The 18,254-nt window shown below is 33.4% G+C and overlaps 1 protein-coding gene across 4 annotated transcripts in view; it reads left to right on the top strand.

The window, feature by feature from the left end:
• The window catches only part of TDRD3 (tudor domain containing 3), a 172,239-nt gene that overhangs the window by 45,789 nt on the left and 108,196 nt on the right, over positions 1 to 18,254 (top strand). For 3 of the 4 annotated variants that reach the window (XM_046664420.1, XM_046664419.1, XM_046664421.1), the window contains exons 2-3: positions 13,434 to 13,518; positions 18,101 to 18,166. In XM_046664420.1, coding sequence (XP_046520376.1) covers positions 13,434 to 13,518; positions 18,101 to 18,166 — 151 coding nt within the window. Of the gene's footprint in view, positions 1 to 13,433; positions 13,519 to 18,100; positions 18,167 to 18,254 lie in introns of those variants that run through there. The other variant, XM_046664422.1, reaches the window with a different exon arrangement.

The raw sequence follows: 18,254 nt of genomic DNA, 5'->3' as shown, positions 1-18,254 counted from the left end.
CCCCCCCCCCCCCCCCCCACAGGTCCACACACGCCGTCAACACAGTCCTGGCCTGTGCACACTCTCCGGCCTGCTAGAGTGTACCCAGTTGCCCCACTGCAGATGCCCCCACACTCTCCACCGACGCCCCCCACAGTTCACAGTTCACTGCTCCTCACACAGTTGCTGCCCCACAACAGAGGCAGACACACTTGCCTGCCTGTAGATATTTGAGGCACCCGGTCTGTGCAGGCCAACAAGTAGCCTGAGGGCTTGCTGTTGGGTGAGGCTAGTCCCTAGCGGGGGTGCCTGTTCTGGCTGAACTGGATTAAATCTGCACTCTAGTGGGTGTGCCAGACCCCTGGGCTAACAGGCCTGAGGAAGAACTCCAATGGTGTCTGTCAGTGTCTGTGTCAGCACACCTGTACTAGGTCACAGCAGTAGCTGCCGCCAATGTCTCAGTCCCCAGAGAGGTCGCACCTTTCACCAAGTTGCACCCCGAGCCTATCAGGGGAGTCTCTTTTCACCAAAGGACTGTGCACCTTTCTGGTGATTTTATGTTGCTCTTTGAGACAGGTGAATTTCTGTGTGGGCCCTTTAAGAGCTGGGGTTTTTCGCCTTATGTCTGATAGCTTTCCTGGGGGTATTCCCATTGTAGTTAGTAGCCAGCAAAGCCAGATATTATGACTCTCATCTCAGTTGTGCTGAGTCAGAAGGATGCTTATAGCAGTAATGTACCCCTCCTCAGGTCCCCACTCCTCCAGGGAAGCCTGTGTACCTTAGGGTGGCTCCTGCTTGGCTATGAAGCTCTGCGGCTTGTGAAGATGGCTTTTTTTCTCTCCAGAAGGAATTTCTGCCTCTTCTGCCTCAGTCAGGACTGTCTCTTGTTGTGGAGCTTCTTTTTACCCAGTTTTCAGTTCTCTCTTTGGGGTAATTGTTCCAAGAATGTGTTGTAGCCTGGTTGTGTTTGTGGGAGGAGGTGAGTTCAGAGCCTGCCTACGCAGCCATGTTGACAAGATCTGATCCCATTGGTATTCGTATCTCCCTTCTCCAACAGTGATAACATTCACTCCCAGCATCATCAGTATATTTACTCAAAGTAGTTTCAGAGTTGCAACATCCATGCTACTGTGGGAAAAGAAGCCTACTAAATAGAGTACAGTATTTGTTTAGAGGTTTCTTTTTTTTGTTTTCATTGAACATTTTTGAAGTACCATGTTTAATCTTACTTGGGTAAGTTTTTTATTTTATTGTGGTTATGTTATTAATTTAAAATATAGATAGTTTTTTCTGATTGTATTTAATTTTAGGTTCCTTGCGTCCTGTTGATTAAATTTTATATTTTGAATATGTATTTTTATCACCATTTTTAATAACAGAAAAGCTATGAGGCAGCTCTAGTATAACATAACGAAGACTAGACTAGGGACTTGGAGGCCTTTGTTTTATCCAGTGTTACCACTTCCTCTGTACGTTGGTAGATTAGCAGTCTGAAATTCTGGTGCCGCTCCTATTTCTCCCTCCTTTTATGTTTATTAAGGTATTGTTTACATACAATTAAATTCACCACTTTTAAGAGTTCAGTTTGATGAATTTGGTAATTGTATCCAATTGTGTAAATGGATTTCTTACCTTCTAGCCCCTTTGCATTTGGTCCCCTCCCTCACCCCTGTCCCCAGGCAACCTCTGATCTGCTTTCTGTCACTATAGTTTTGTGTTTTCTAAAATTTTATCTAAATGGAATCACACTGTACGTAGTCTTTAGTGTGTTGCCTTCTTTCACTTAGGATCATGGTTTTGAGATTCATCCATGCCATTGTGTGTATTGTTATTTCATTCCTTTTTGTTATAGTATAAATATGTCACAATTAAAAAAAAATCCATTCACCAATTCATGGACTTTTGTGTTGCTTACATTGTTTTGCTATTATTAATAATGATGTCTTGAAGATTCGTGCACACGTTTTTATATAGACATATGCTATCATTTCTCTTTTGTATTATTTTTATAGTAGTTTTTCTAGGGATTACAGTATATAACGTCCTTAACTTTTCACAGTTCATTTATTGTTAATAATACACTACCTCATGTAAAATACAGAAATATCACATCTGTCTTATAATTCACTCACTCTTTCCACTGTGTGTTCATTCTCCTAATTCCATTTCATTTCAGAAATAGTTTTTCACTCTAGAATTCTCACTTGATGTTTTAGTTGTTTGTATCTCTCTGATGAGACTTCTCATTTCTCTGCTCAGATTTAACGTATTAAAAACTTTTTTAAAATTTAGAATTGTTACAGTATCTACTTTAAAATTGTTGTCTGTTAATTTCAACATGTGGTTTGTCTTGGGTCAGATTTGATTGATTTTCTGTTTTATGGAGACTGTATTACATTTTTGTTTTTTTGTATGTTGGGTAATTTTGGATTGTATTCTGAGTATTATGGGTTGTTAAGATGTGAAGATTTTGGTTCTGTTGCTTTTCATGGCTGGTTCCTGTTTCCTAGGTTATAGATGGTACTTTTCTTGGCTGGGCATGAGCTGCATACTCTTGTTCTCTGTTTAAATCTTTTGTCTTTAGCTGTGCTGCTTTGAGTCTGTTCTGCACATAGGTCGTTCAGAGGTCAGTCAGAGATGTGGGTAGACAGAGTTGGGGAATCCCCTCTCTGGGTCTTTTGCTTGCAGGATTCCCCACCCCCGCTTCCATGCTCCTGGTTTCCGCACTTCCCTTTTCTGTTCCCCAGACCGGAAAGATTGTATATCCTTGTGCACACGTGCTGCAGTATTCACCATTTGGTCTGCACTTTGTTCTAAACTAAAAGCCCCAGAACCAGAAGTTACTTGTAGCTCCTTACCTTCCTTATCTAAGTGAGCATGATTCTCCACCAGTGTTTTCTGCTTACTCTCTGGTAGCTTTTGTTGCTTTTTGTATTTTTTAGTTATTTTCTGTGTGTGCGTGTGTGTGCAGGTCATATGTCCAGTAGGGTCCTACTCCATCATACCAAGAATTGGTACTTTAGAGATCATTTGATTCCTCTCTTTTTAAATGGGGGTAATAAGACACACACATCTAATAGGTCTGGGAATCACAACAGTCAAATATGTAAACTTTAACACACTTGACTCTGAGAGAGGGTAGAGAGGGACCATATCATTTATCTGAATTGTTACTTAGTCATTGAAACTGCTTTGTTATTTGTAAAGCTCTTTAGGGATATTTGATGTACAAGTAAGATTTCTTAAAATAAGAAATTACTTTAAAAGTATCATTTCATTAAAACACTTAAATATTTCTAAAAGTACAAAGTAATTCATAATTTTAGAGCTTAAAATTCTTTTTCCCCATTCTAACACAGTAATATGACCTAGCAGAACCACTTTTAGGAATATATCTTATAAAAATATTAATATTCATTCTCTAATATGTGTCTACAAATGTACTCAAGGAAGTATTGTTAATATAAAATTGGAAACAACCTGGGTAGTTAAAATAAATTATGATATACCCCCTGTATGGAAGGGAATACCGTGCATCTATTGAAAGGATGAGATCTGGAAATCTATGTGTTTGACGTGGAAGTTGGCCATGATAAATTCTTAAAAGAAAAGATCTACTGCAGAAGTGTTTGTGTAAAACGAGTCTATTTTTATAAACAAATATTTCCTTCTAAATTCCACTCCAATTTATGTGTATGTATATTACAAGGTTATACCTAAGGTTGTTAATAATGTTTGTTTTTTTTGGAAGAAGAATTGGGGAGGGATCACTTTCACTCTGTATTATACTTCTATACAGTTTGTATTTTATTATTTGTAGGCTTAAACTAGTCAAGCTCATGAAAGAATTCATTCAGGGAGAGTTAATGAATCAAGCCATTTAAATTGAATAGAAAATTTTCTTCTTCATAGATTCTAAAGGATGACCTTTCAAAATATTGTTTTTTATTTAATTGAATCAATACTTCTCAAATAATTACTTAAATTCATAATAGATGTGTTTTCTGTGGTGCTGTAACAAATTACCACAAACTCAGTGGCTTAAAACAATAGAAATGTACTCTCTAATAGTTCTAGAGGCCAGAAGTCTGAAATCAAGGTGTGTGCATAGTCATACTCCTTCAAGAGGGTCTAGGGCAGAATCAGTAACTTGCTTCTTCCAGCTCTCGTGGTTGCTGGCATTTCTTGGCTTGGGACCTCATCACTCCGTTGGCCTCTGTCTGCCTCCATCTTCTGCCTCCATCTTCACATGGCCTTCTCCTCTTCTGTATGTCTCTCTCCTCTGGTGTCCGAGAACTCTCTCTGCCTCTCTCTTATAAGGGACACTTGACATTGGATTTAGAGCCCACCTGGATAGTAATCTCAAGATCCTTAACTTAATGACATCTGTTAAGACCATTTTTACAAATAAAGTAACATTTACAGATTCCAGAGATGAGGACATGGACATACCACCTTTTTCAGCACCACCATTCAGCCCACTACCAAAGAGATGTGGGGATATATTTAAAGTATGTTTTCATAGCTAAAAAATTAAAAGTTTTAATTTATTTACCTCATTTCATTTCAAAAATTTAAGCAACACCAAGTATTTAAAATGTATTTTAAAGATTAAAATTATTAATTTGTATTTATTGACTAAGATATGTGGGAGTATTTTACTCTTTTGGCAAAAAATTCATTTATTTGTTTAATATGTACTTACTTAATTTAATGGCATATTTAGGTGACTGCCCTTTTTGATTTTAGTCCTCTTTTATTTTCATTTTATTTTAATTTATGGAGAATTATGCTGTTAGATGGTAAAGTATATGATTACATATACTAGAAACAAGTTTTTGCCATAATTGTCTGCAATAAGTGAATCTGTAGATTTTCACTTTTAAAGTTTTGAATGAATGACATTAATTTAAATAAGTTATAAGTAAATTATAAGATGTCTAATTTTACAATTAGATATTACAATTGTAATTCTCTGTAATATAGAATTTTAAACTTACTACTTACCAGCTGTTTCTTGACATCTTTGTTTTAAATTTTGACGTAAATGGCAGATTGGGCAAAAACGATGGCAGTGTATTTTGCATTGGAAATTCTGTTTGGGATGGAAATGGTTGCACAGTCTCATGGAATAGCATTTTCTTATTGTTAAAAAACTATGTATATTCATCCATATATGTAAAACTGGAAGATTTCAACAAATTAAATAGTACAATTCTTTGCATCTTGCTAATGCTTTCCTTCAGTTCTCCGTGAGCTCTGTGTGAGTAGCATGTTAGAAATATGTAGTTCAGGCTTTCTTATAAGGAAATGTATGACACTTTTGATTATTAGTTGTAGCCTTTGAGGAATTCTCTTTATTGTTAGGCAAATTTCATTCTTTTCCTTCCTTCTAAGAACGCAGACAGCGTTTTTGAGTAATGTTTTGAAAATATTTTCTGGAATCAACACTAAGGGCACTGTTTCAGAAGGAAGAAAACTAATATTTATTCAGCATCTACTTTATACCAACCATATGCTAGGTATTTTATGCTGTCTCATTTATTCTTAGAAGAATTCTATAGTATTTTTTTTTGTAGGGGAGGAAACTGAGGCCCAGAAAGATTAAGTAAATTGCCTAGGATCCCACACGTATTAGAGGGTGAGACTGACATTTGCATCTCGTTCTCTCTCACTAAAAAGTACAAATCAGATAACAGTTTCTCCAAGCTATTTATAAAATGCCTTCTAATTTTTATGATATCTTACATTTTTAAATGGCATTTCTTATGTAAACTAAGTAGACAGTCTCCTGGGGTTAATCCTGGGAGACCCTTGGCGTGGACTCTGCAGGCACTGATGCTGTACTGCAGGAGTCAGTGCATGGGCCTCTGGCCTGAAGTGAGCCTTTCCGCCAGATAGATGGTTTTATAGCTCTCACCTTTGTGCTGAGGGAAAGATGACAAAAATGTCTAATACTCGTACATTTTGAAATATAAGTTATTAAAGAATAGCCTCAGCTCTACTTCTGAATTAAAGTATGAAAATGTTGAATTAGAGGAAGGACATAAATTATAACCTCCAATGAAAGTAAAAATATCCAGCCCTTCATTTTATACTTTTAAATTTACGTGAAGACTTGGTTTGCAAAAATGAGTAATAACATAGTTAGGTTCCCATTGCCACTAATCTTTGTAATATATCAATTATGGAATTTCAGAGGAATTAATTACAAATTTTTACTTGCTCAGCTGCTAATAATTTTTTTTTTCTAAATAAGCATCCCAGGGTCAGTGTCTTCATGGGTTGGTTTATGTATGGAGAAAATATTTTAATATCTGAAAATGGGCCATAAAAAATAGAAGTTTGTGATTTAGTGTCACCTATCTTCTTATAAGTTGTTATCTTAAAATTGTCATGTTTATTTTGATGTCAGAGAAAAGCAACTGAAATAATGTTGAAAATACTTTTTGTAACTATTTCACAGCAAAAACATTTAGTATCTGATAATTTATGTGTACTTTTTATAAGTCTCTATTTCCAAAGGAGGAACATAGGAGAGAATAGGAAAGGAAACTGTCTTTTGATATACTTCAGTTTTTTTCTTATGAGGCGGTATCTCTTGAATGCTTACTAAATGAGTTTTTTAAAAACACTGAATGATCTTTATAGCAAACACAAATTCTAAAATTGTAATAGTCTATTTTATTTTCTTTGATATCTCAACTCCCCAACAAAAAAACAATAAATGTCAGAAAGCTTTGTTTTAAAGTGAATTTAGTTCATCTTTGCAGTCTTCCAATAGTATGATAATATTTTACTTATGAGGCAAGGTTGTCATCTAGTGGTGCTTTCTGGTACTGCATCCTTCAGAGTTAGCTAGCTAAGAAGTCTTCAGCATTTTAAGGAAGTGCTTAACAAAAACAAATCTAGGTTTCAATTTTTCAGAATTTAAACACTTTCAAATGTTTTAAATTAGGTATAACTTCACAAGGGATTTTCTTTAGTCCTTTTTCTGATTTCCGCCTTTCAATCTTTAACGATGGGCCAAAATAACTTTGGCCGCTGAAATGTTGAAGTTTGAGTAGTATGGATGGTAATCATGTTGTACATAAAGGCGTTTGATAATGCTTCAAGATCTCTAGAAGTTGTTTATTTAGATATAGAAATGCTTCTGTAGTACTAAATAATTTTTAAAAAATTTTTTGCATATTTGTCTTTTCAGTTTTTGTACAGGTTAATTTTATGAAACATTTGCATTTAAAATGTTAAGGTTTTCATGATGATTTCTTTGCTTTGGGTATTTCTATTTTTGTACTATAACAACGTGAAAAGTTAGTGTAGAAGAAATTAAAGTGGATTTTCTGCTGTGTGTGTAAGTATGTATGTGTGGAAAAAATTTAATATCATAGCTTAGCTAAATGGTAGAAATAGTATCATTTGTATATGCAAAGAAATTACAAAAACTGAAAATATAATGCATTTTTAAAGATAGTTTATTTTTGAATAAAATCTTGATAGTTTATTATATTGATTAAGGTCAACACTAAGTTCTTGTACTTAGAGGTACTTTAAATAATACATAACTTTATTCATCTGATTAATTCATAGAGAAAATTAAATTTTAGGCTGGAATTTATTCAGGTCCTTATTATAATTGTTAGGATAAATATTGTACTATTCATTTTGGCATAGTAGGTGATCACTTTACCTAAAGAAGGAAAGAAAATGATAGTGATGGAAGTATTACTTGGTTGCTAAGGGAAACGAAATAAAAGACCTCTTTTTTCATTTTCCACCATTTATGTGTCCTGGTACTCCCTCTTCTGGATTACCTTTAGTAGAATTCTGATCCTCCTATTTGCTGTGCTTCATAGGGATTTAGGAATGGAATTCCATGGATTCATTCAACTTACTGCTGGTGTACCAATTTATATTCTTCTTGGGGATTTCCCCCCCAATGTATTTATAAACTGTATTGAATATATTGATTTCACCTGTACCAGGTTATGTGAAGCAAATTTTGTGTCCAAATTCTTATCAGCCTTGTTATCTTACTAATCTTATTACTCTATGTGGTTAAATACTGTATTTTCCCAAATAATATTCATAAATAGGAACTTATAAGCCATTTTCTTCTGCTCAAGAGGAGGGAATTAGCAAGTTATTATTTCAGTGTCTCTGGCTTGGTATAGCAACAGCTTGTAAGAATAATAGCAAAACCCAAATATTTTGGCAGGCGTGTTACAATCCATTTACACTGGCGGTGGAAACAGGATAGGCAGAGTGAATAGAGAGATCATTATTTGGGTGATTTTTTAAAATTATTTTTTAATGTCTTGGGAATTTGCAGTAGGTTGGCAACTTCTATGTTTGCTAAATCAAAGATACCTTTTAATATGTGATCTTTTAAATTATCTGTTATGTTTTATTCTCTCTTGTCTCTGTATTTGCTTGGGTAAATGGGAGTTAGTTATCTTTATCTTCTTTGTGGCTAAGCAGGAATTCATTTATTAAATTCCCAGATTGGTATTTGGATAACATATGTGGGCCAGTAATCTTAATGTGGTAGTAAATAATCACGTATAGATCATAGACTCCAAAAACCACATGGGGCCCTTTGATTTGGGTTTTATTCAGAGAGAATTAAGATTGCCATGTGCCAGTCATCGTTCAGGTATCTCTTTTATTGTTTGATTGAATCCCTATCCATTTGAGAAGAATATTTTCACTCTTGGTTTTCTGATTGGTGTTTTAAAGAATTTTCATATGTCATCAGCCTAATATATATGTGTAATAATAGATTCTGATTATTTTGGAAATTCAGGTCTCAGTTCAGACTTGAATGGGGCATTCATTGCTTGGATGGGTGGAAGTAGGTGGAGGGGAAGAAAACTTAGTTTGCTTTTTAGTGTTTCTGGCCAATTAGAACATTCCTACCCCCTACAAATTATATGTAGTCTGGAAATCGGAGGTAAAGATGAGTTCCGTATATGTCCAGTTTGTAAAATATTTAGGCCAAACTATGTGATTTGATGCTTTTCAGTCTGATGGAGACAACTCTGGTAGGAACATTTATCGCAGTGCATAATTATGTTCATTGCTCTCTAAGAGTCATACAAAGTGACCTAAAAGACAAAATTCTTTTCCTCTTTTGCTTGAAAAGGATGTCACTCATGAATATTATATTATTTAAGAGACTCATGGCACAACCCTGCATGTCAAAGACAACTTGGAAGTGTACAGGAGCCAAAAAGCAGATAACTTTAATATGATTAGTAAGTACAAAGTGTATGTGCCACGTGCGAGCTGATATGTGTTTTGTTTGGCTTGTATGTTGCTTTACAAAAAACTAAAAGCTAAAAATGAGAAGATCTGATAATTGCTGTATTACCTATTCTCAGACAGACAGTCAGCTGGAGCTGAGTTATTGCTGCCCTCTTTAGATGGGGCGTGTACTCTTCAGCTTGTCTCAGTTCTCCTCACTATGCATTCATCATAGCCAGTGAATAAGCTGGGCTCAAGGATTTTACCTGCTTTCTGAGGAATAAAGCAAAGGAAAGTTGGCTCTCTTTTCCCTTACTGGTAGTAAGAGATGGTAATGATGAACCACTATCTGGATCAAATAAATGAGATTAAAATGTTAGTATTTGTTTTATCACAATTTTCTGTCAGTTGAGATTCTTGAACTATAGTTTGGGCATGTCTGTTTTATATGCCCAAGTGACTTCTGAACATGAGGTGAAGATGGTTCTGGTAGTGGCACTTTGGCTGTGTGACTCTTCTTATGGAATATCTATTCATTATTTGCAGTAGGAAATCCTCTCTCTCCCAAATTGGTAGATAAAAATTAACTTTAAAGCTTTTACTTCTGAAGCAAAAAGAATTGCTCAGGATTACAAATTAAATGGCTCTGAGTAAGATGGAATTTTAACATCTTTACTTCTATTTATGAAAAAGGAAGCACTTTCTAAAATCTCTTAAAAAAATTTGAGCGCTTATTAAACTGTGATTTAAAATGGCATTATTTGAAGGTAAAATTAATAAGAAATCTTAGTCTATTCTGTGAGTATCATGTAGAGGTTTAGCCATTTAGTGCTCTGATTGTCAATAAAATGTATTCTGATGTATTTTTAGTTCAGAATAGTAATGAGTGTTTTTATAATGTTGCTGTTCCAAAGTCTCCACTGGAGAGGAGAAAAAAATGTATGCTTCTGCAGGCTGTTTTAGTAAACAGGACCTCTCTGGAATTCATTTCTTCTTAAGGGTTCATGCCCTTGGGTTTTACGTGCTCAAAGATGGCACATGGGAACTGATTATAATTCTCTTCTCTTGAGGTCCATCATGCAGATGTGCACAGGGTGAGATCTGGCATGCCTGCTCCCAATTTCAATTCCTTTCTTTCCCAATGACCACATTAAGACTGGTGAATTTTGTGTTTTGTTTTTTCAGTTACTGCGTTACTGTGGTGCATCTTGAAGCCACTTTGGGCATTTGACTTACTTTTATCACTTGTTTTATCTATTGCTAATATTGGAGTTTTAAACAAATATTGGAATTTTAAAACAAAAAGATCAATTTGCAAATGCTAAGTTATGGTTAATTTAGATTCAGTTCTTCTGTGAAAACAGTCCAGTATTTACAAAAGGATGTCCAACATGTTAGTGGAGAGAGCCGTGAATGGGTCTCCTGTTTTTTGATAATTACAGAGTAAAGCTGTAAGGCTCAAGTCCTTTGATTTTTCCAAATATGAAGGGTGAGTAAGGGAGACGTGTAAAACTTGGAAATTGAGACTGAGCCACGTTTTTGGATTTGTTGTATTCAGGAAGCATTTTACAGGCATTATTTAAAAGAAATCACATGATATTTGACTTATACACGGGTGAAGTCAAATTTCCATCCTCTTGTGGTTTCTGCCTTTAGAAATTTTGTTAGATAGACTTTCCCTTTTTATATTTTGTAGGGATAGGTATTTTTATTGTTATAACAATTTTTGAATGTCTAATTATTAGTGTTAGTTGAAACTAGGCCGATTCTTTTTTGATATATTTTAGAGCTCAGTGATTGAATTTACGTAGTTGTGCTTTTTTGTGTGTGTTGGCGAAGTGTGTCTACTTGAATAGGAAACTGATTTGTATAGATGTTAGCTTTTCTTTATGAGAAGATGATCATATTCCTAATATTAGCATTAGTTCTTGGTAAATAAAAATGATGTATTGTGATGAAAAGACTGCTGACCTGGGCGTCAGGAGGCATTCTTGTTTTAACTTTGCACTGCTTAAGTTTGTGTTCTAGGGCAAGTTTAGTTAACATCTTTGAGCCTTCTTTTCTTCATCTGTAAAATTGAAGAGGTGAACTTTGATTATTTTTAAAGATCAATTCCAGTTCATCTGACATCATATAATCTTTTAATTTTAAAGAGTTGCCTTTCTAGAAAACAAAGTGTTTCATTAGTCATTGCATATTATTTCCCCCCTGTTTAGGAATTTTGAAAGTTGTGTTTTTGTACTTACTTAATCAGCGTTTAATATATCACCCATATCCCTTTATGCACTGTTACTTTCTAAAATTGGTTTCAACCTTTACTTATCTCTCATTTCTTCCCCATTTTCCAGCCAGAATGTTCCAGGTTATTACCTCTAGAATATGCTTCACACTTTTTTGCTTCCATGTTTTTGGTCACACTATCCCTTTCCATGCACTTTTGCCCATCTCCCAGCCACGCTGAGCCTCTATAACATTTCCTTTATAATTATTTTGGCCTTGTATGATAGCTGTTTATGTATTGTGTTGTGTTATATATGAAACTGTAAACTCCTTGAAGGCAGGTGTTTAATTTTCATCATTTTACTAATCTTATCACTAATTCACATAATACTTTTCACACAAATATGGGATTAATTAATATTTGTAGAACTGAATTTGTAAGAGGATTAATGATAGATACAGGCAATGGCTATGAACAGTGAAAAATTAACAGGATAATAAGGACATTAACTTAGCCATTTTGAATTAAAGCAGTGTTTTAACCATCTTTACTGACTGCAAACATTTATATTCCATGGTCACTTATATACTATTATTCCTGCCTCCCATCCATTCATTCTTACTGAGTCATCTAAGTATTTAACACTTCTATTTTTTCTCTGTAACCCACTTAATTACTTGCCTTCATTCCTCATTGTAGTTTAGCACTGGCATGGTCTTAAAGTTTTAATAGTATCTAATTTTGTTAACACATTCTTGCTTTGATTTATGCATGTGTGTGTGTGTGTGTGTGTGTGTGTGTGTGTGTGTGTGTGTGTACTTTCCTGACTTTTATCTCCTGGATCTTGTTCATAGGGTTATCAGCTTTAATCTATTCTTTTGCACTCTTCAATTTACATTTCTTTTCACTTACTCTTTTGCTTTTGAGAAATCATTCATTCCGTATTTCTTAAAGGCACATGCTCTTTGGTTGCTGTCTCCAGGCAGAGTTGACATTGACAAGTGTCTTAAAATCAATCTACTGTTGGGGGTTGATGGTGGAATTGCTGGCTCAGGAATGAGCTTCAGTTAGCTCTGTCAGACTAGTACTCCAGTATCTTTTTAGTGGGAGAATGTCTGCAGAGGCAAAGCTGGCACCAGCCTTTTGGTTAAAGATGTTGATACTGATTGTGAAAAATGTCAGATGTTAACGGGCATTTTTACAGATGGACTTTTTGGAGGATGATACCCGGATTGTAGAATTTATCAAAGAATTTGAAAATGGCTGTGTTGGGCATGGATGAATGGGTAGAAATGATTTTTTTCCTCCTTGGATTGAATGATCTTTCTACTCTTGAATTAATTATTGTCTGTGATGGATGAATGTTTGGTTTGGACTGGATAAATGAACAAAGGGCAATAAGACTGAGTAGAAAAACTGAAAAGAGATGAACAGTAAAAGATACAAGGTAAAAAGTCACCTATCTCTGTGCCATTTGGAGTCAATAGTATTTATTGAGGGATTCTTTGGAACATTATGTTAAAGAAAGGGGACTTGAGAGGATAATGTGAGAAAGCGCAGATGAAATTTCTGTTAGACTAAGTTTAAAACTATATTGTTTTTAGTTCTATTTTTATGACACATCTCAGTCTCCAAGAACTTACTGTATTACCAAATATTTAAATCAGGTATTATATTCATATAATAGTAAAGAGTAGCTTATACATTCCTTAAGAAGTATATTGCTGTTTAAATAGCTTTTCTCAGAAAGTATATAACTGTTTTTAAGGCAATATCCCTTTAAGGATACAAAAGAGGAAAAACATGCACTGTCCATTGTGTTCAATCAGCAATAGAAAGTAAGCAGGGAGTATCCAGGACTCTTTCCCTTAGTATTTGTAGTAGAAGCATTTTATCATAGAGAACAAAATTGCATGTTGACGTAAGAAAATAATTTTGGTTAATTTTAATTTTAGAAAATATTAAGCCATTTATTTTATTTTAACAGGTATCTTTCAGATGAAGGCATTGAAGCTTGCACAAGTTCTCCTGACAAAGTCAATATAAATGACATCATCCTGATTGCTCTCAATGTAGGTTTTGTTTATTAACTTATAAACATTTTAATCTAGAAGCTATATTCATTAAAAACAGCTCATAAAATGAACTGGATTTTATGATAAGTAATATGGAGAACATCTTTCATTTCTCTTGTTCATTTTAAGTTGTAATGTTTGTTGAATTGATAATCTCATATCAGCCAATTATTAGAAATATATATTTCTTTTAACGTCTATTACACAGAAATCCAGTGAAAAAGGAAAACATACAATTAAAACTCCTTTTTTTGTCACCCAGCGATCAGTTATAGAATCTCATAACATTTATAGTGGCTATATAATAGCAGTAAAAATTGATCATATTCATTAAAACAAAGTGTCATTTAATTAACTTAGAAATTCTAGCTAGGTTATAGTTTTTTGGCAGTTGTATTTATTATTTCAAAATAAATTTTCTTGTCGATAAAAGTAATTTATATTGTAGAACACTTCAGAAAACACAGAAAAGTAAAATAAGAAAATTAAACCTACTTATAATACTGTCAATGTTTTGGTGTCTATTTCTTTCCAATCTCTCTCTCTCCATCCACTGTATAACTGTATCTTTTCCATAATTGGGATTGGCTTTTGAATTTTCTCAAAGAGTTATAAAAATTATTTGAAATGTAGATGTAAGTAAGAAATATTCTTTTTTCAATCTTACAGTTTCCCCAGTGGAAGTTTTTTCATATTGCCTTTACAATAACTATCTATTAACAATCAAATTTACATATTATGATGCATAATCAGTGAAATTCATAAGAGAATTACTGTCTGACAGATCCATCGTATCACTGCAAAATAGGTGTAACAAAGCAGAAATGGGGGCAACTTAGTAGACCGTTTAAAATATAAATAAATATATCACTGTGCATAACTTTTTCTTTTCATATCATTTAAATTTATATAGTTGAGTTTAAACTTAAAGATAAAATTTATATTTTGTGATCTGTCATTTTTTCCTGCTTCTTTAAATTTTATTCAGTAAGACTAACGATTTCTTTTTTTGTTTCTGAGCTAAGTATTTAGGTTTTTGTTTATTGTTTTAATAAACAAAAGACTATAAAATTTTTAAAGTAAGCATTAATTAGAAATTACGTGTTTTTAACTACAAATGGAAATATTCCCTAGACATTTTAACTTTCTTTGACTCGCACCCAAGTTAGTGAATTCTGCTTTTAAAAAATGTTATAAAGAACTCTTACTTTGTTTATTGAAAAAAAAATCCTAAAGATGATAGGAAAGATATTTTGTGACAAACTTCTGCTCCTCTTTATTTTTCTTGTTTATATTCTTAGGTAAATAGCAATGAATGATCTATAATTGGGTGTGAAACTTTAAAATAAATCAAGATGAAATATTTGTCCTATGCACATGAGAGGTGCTTCTTGACAATTATCTTAATGAATTAATTTGTCTTTATAATTTTCTCTGAAATATATAGTTGAATACTCCAATCCAAGCTATCATGCCACATAATAGGGGGAAAAACCCTTTTAACCAGGGTGAAGTGTACATCAGACAAATAATCTACTTGTCAAATTTATTACCTTTAAATAAAATCAAGCATTTATAGTATTTCTGTTGAATTTTTTTCAACTTTTGAGTGATTGTGGGATATTAATCACTAGTTGAGAAAGACTTATATTGTTGATTAATATTGTATGTTACTTATTACATACTGGGAGAATAATCCATGCACAAGCTTTCTTACGTTCTCTTTCTTCCTCCTGTGGGGGACACTCTGAGCTTGTTCCTTTATCAAGCAGTGAACAGTGCAAAAATAGGTATACAATGTTTCTGCCCAGGGAAGTCCATTAGAGACTAGTACGTAAAGCTTTTATTGAACTGCTCATGAAGGTACTGTCTGCCTAACATGAGAGAAAATTCTGGACTCTTCCCGAAAAATGCAGGTGTTCACCATAAGCACATTGTTTATACAAATAGTCTAGGTAGTGAACCACCTTTTCAGTTAGGAAATGGTTCAAGTGCAAAGTTCCTTGATGCCAGCCTACGGCCACCCTTGTAAAAGCAGGCTCTTCTAAAGGTAGCAGCCTCAGAGCTGCTGTGTAACACTTTTCTGTGCATATTTTTATACTGAAAAGGAGTGTACTTAATTTTTTACTCTGTAGAATGAGGGGTTAGAGTATTAAGAAATGACATTTAAATCCACCATGTGGTTTGGGGTTCAAATACTTGAATTGTTCAGAAAAAAATTAACTGATAGTCTAGTCTTAAATTCCTGAATACTATGTATTAGTAAAAATGTAATAACAGATTTTATTTCTTTTAAGATTCTGTGTAATATAAAATGATTTGCCAGATATATATTCTGTTAAACTTACTTGAATAAATAGTCAGGAATCTTGTGTATGTGTACACTTGTGCATGTGTATGTATAGGCTAAATATTTCTCTTGCATAATTTTTTATGTTCAATAGAAGTGTATTTTTGGACCAAGTTGTCCTACTGATTTTGATATAATGGCATCTGAATCATAAAATTGCCTTTGTAATACTTATAAGTTGACTTTGGATTTGGGATGTTTAAAGATTTGGTAGGTCATTTTCATCTTGCTAAAAGGACAATGAAATAATATTCCTTATATGGATGTAAAGCACTGTAAAAGTTATGTAAACTTTGAATATATTGTCTCCTTTTAGCCTGAGAGCAACTTTGTGGGATAGAGTTGGTGATATTTTTCCATTTTATAGAAGAATAAATTAACTGGATTTAGAATCAAAGTTTAGGATTTTAATTTAGTGCTCATTTCTACTTTATATTGATGCCTCATTTTAGTTTAAATTGTTTCATAATTATTGATAAAAACCAGAAATGAGGGACCATGGTGTATCATAAAATTTGTATATATTTTGTTTTCGTACATATTTAAATATTTCAGCCTTTGAGTGACTTCAAAATAATACTTACGCTTTTATGAGCTGTTAGTTGTATTATTGACTTAATGGTTATATATGTTCAGATGACAGCCAAATGTACATGTTTTATATTCACTAAAATAAACATGATAGCTAACATTCATTCAATGCTTACTCTTTGCAAGTCATTGTGCTAAGTGCTTCACATGTATTAACATTTAATTTTCAAAACAATTCTAATATAGAGAAAGCTGGTATACGAAAGCATTTTTTGTCCATACGTCACTCAGTATTTTCAAGTGAAAAGTCATAGAGCATGAGGTATGGTTTATAATTCTCTCACTCTGTTATTGGATGGAGGCTGCAAAAAGGATAAACCTAAAGCATTATTACACAAGTGTTTGGACTTGGGGCTTAGTTTGCCTGGCAGTTCCATTCAGTGAATTTTAGTTTAGGAGTGATCCTTGTGTTACATTGAGATATAAATTATGAATCATGGTAGTAAAAGACTGGAAAGGATCTATGGGGGTTGTATAACTTATATGCTTGTTTCTTAAGCTGACCACATGGATATTTCAAGTGAGAGGACATTCTATTATTGTAGCTGTTCAAGGAAGACTATCCTGCTTCTCTATATGTATTCATATCATATTACAGTAATTTTAATCATCTAGTGTTTTCTCCTTAGATCTAATGTAAATTTCTCCCTTATTTATGTGAATAAATGCACCATAAGTCTGTTTTCCTTTATTTTGTTTTTCAGGCAATGAAGAGCTACAAAACAGTGTAAATTTAGTTATTAATCTAACCTCATTCTCACAATCATCAAGATAATTTCTTAGCTTAAATAACTAGGCCCTTTTCATGAGTATTGATAATTTTCCTCTGAACAAATTTTTACCATTCCTTAAAAAAAATCTTTAAAAGTTCTACTTTTTATGTAGGCTGCCTAGTTGAAGTTTTGTTTTTATGTCAGAAATGCTGTAACTCTGTTTATATTAGTCCTTATGTTTTCATCTTTATGTTTCACTTTGGTTTGCTCAGTAATTTGTACTTCGGAGTTTTCATACAATCAGTCATTTGTTCACCAGCTTTGCTTTCTGTAGTTTATTTAAGCAAATGAAATAAATTTTTACTGTAGTAAAGTCTTACTATAACTTGTTGCTGTTGCAGTGGTATTGTTCCCTGGGATATTTGTATGTTGTGTAGCTTCGTATATTGTGGGTATCACAGCCTATAGAGTAATGTGCTTTCATGTCTCTGCATATCAAGGTCTTTTAGGATTCATTTGTCAACAATATACTCTGTTTATCTATTCAAAAGTGGTCATTTGGTTTTGGATTGTGGCATTAATTTTTTAGTAAGACTATACATAAAATCAAGTTTTATATTTTAATAGAGAAGATTTAGTAAGTTAGAAGGTTACCTAAGTTAAGTTTATCTAAATCAGTTACCAGAAATAAGGCCTTATTTATTACTATTCAACTTACTGGCACACTTTAAACAACATATATGTATGGGAGTATATTATTTGAAAAGATTGATTGTATGTATAGATCTCGTAATCAGTTAAAAGACATTTATTTAAATTTTGTTCTACAAACCTTAAGTAATTTCATCTTTTGTTTGTGAGTGAGGTTCGATTTAGATTTCCTTTTCTCTGTAATTATATTTTAATAATAATATTTTTATTTTAGACAGACTTGAGAACAATTGGCAAGAAATTCCTCCCCAGTGACATCAATGGTGGAAAGGTAGAAAAGGTAAAGAAAAATGTTAACTTCCTAAATTATGCTAACTTCAATAAATATGAACATCTAAATTACTGGAATTATTTTTTGTCAATAAAGA

The sequence above is a fragment of the Equus quagga genome, chromosome 6, assembly GCF_021613505.1.
Source record: "Equus quagga isolate Etosha38 chromosome 6, UCLA_HA_Equagga_1.0, whole genome shotgun sequence".
Lineage (NCBI taxonomy): Eukaryota > Metazoa > Chordata > Mammalia > Perissodactyla > Equidae > Equus > Equus quagga.
This window is presented reverse-complemented; position numbering and strand designations above follow the sequence as displayed.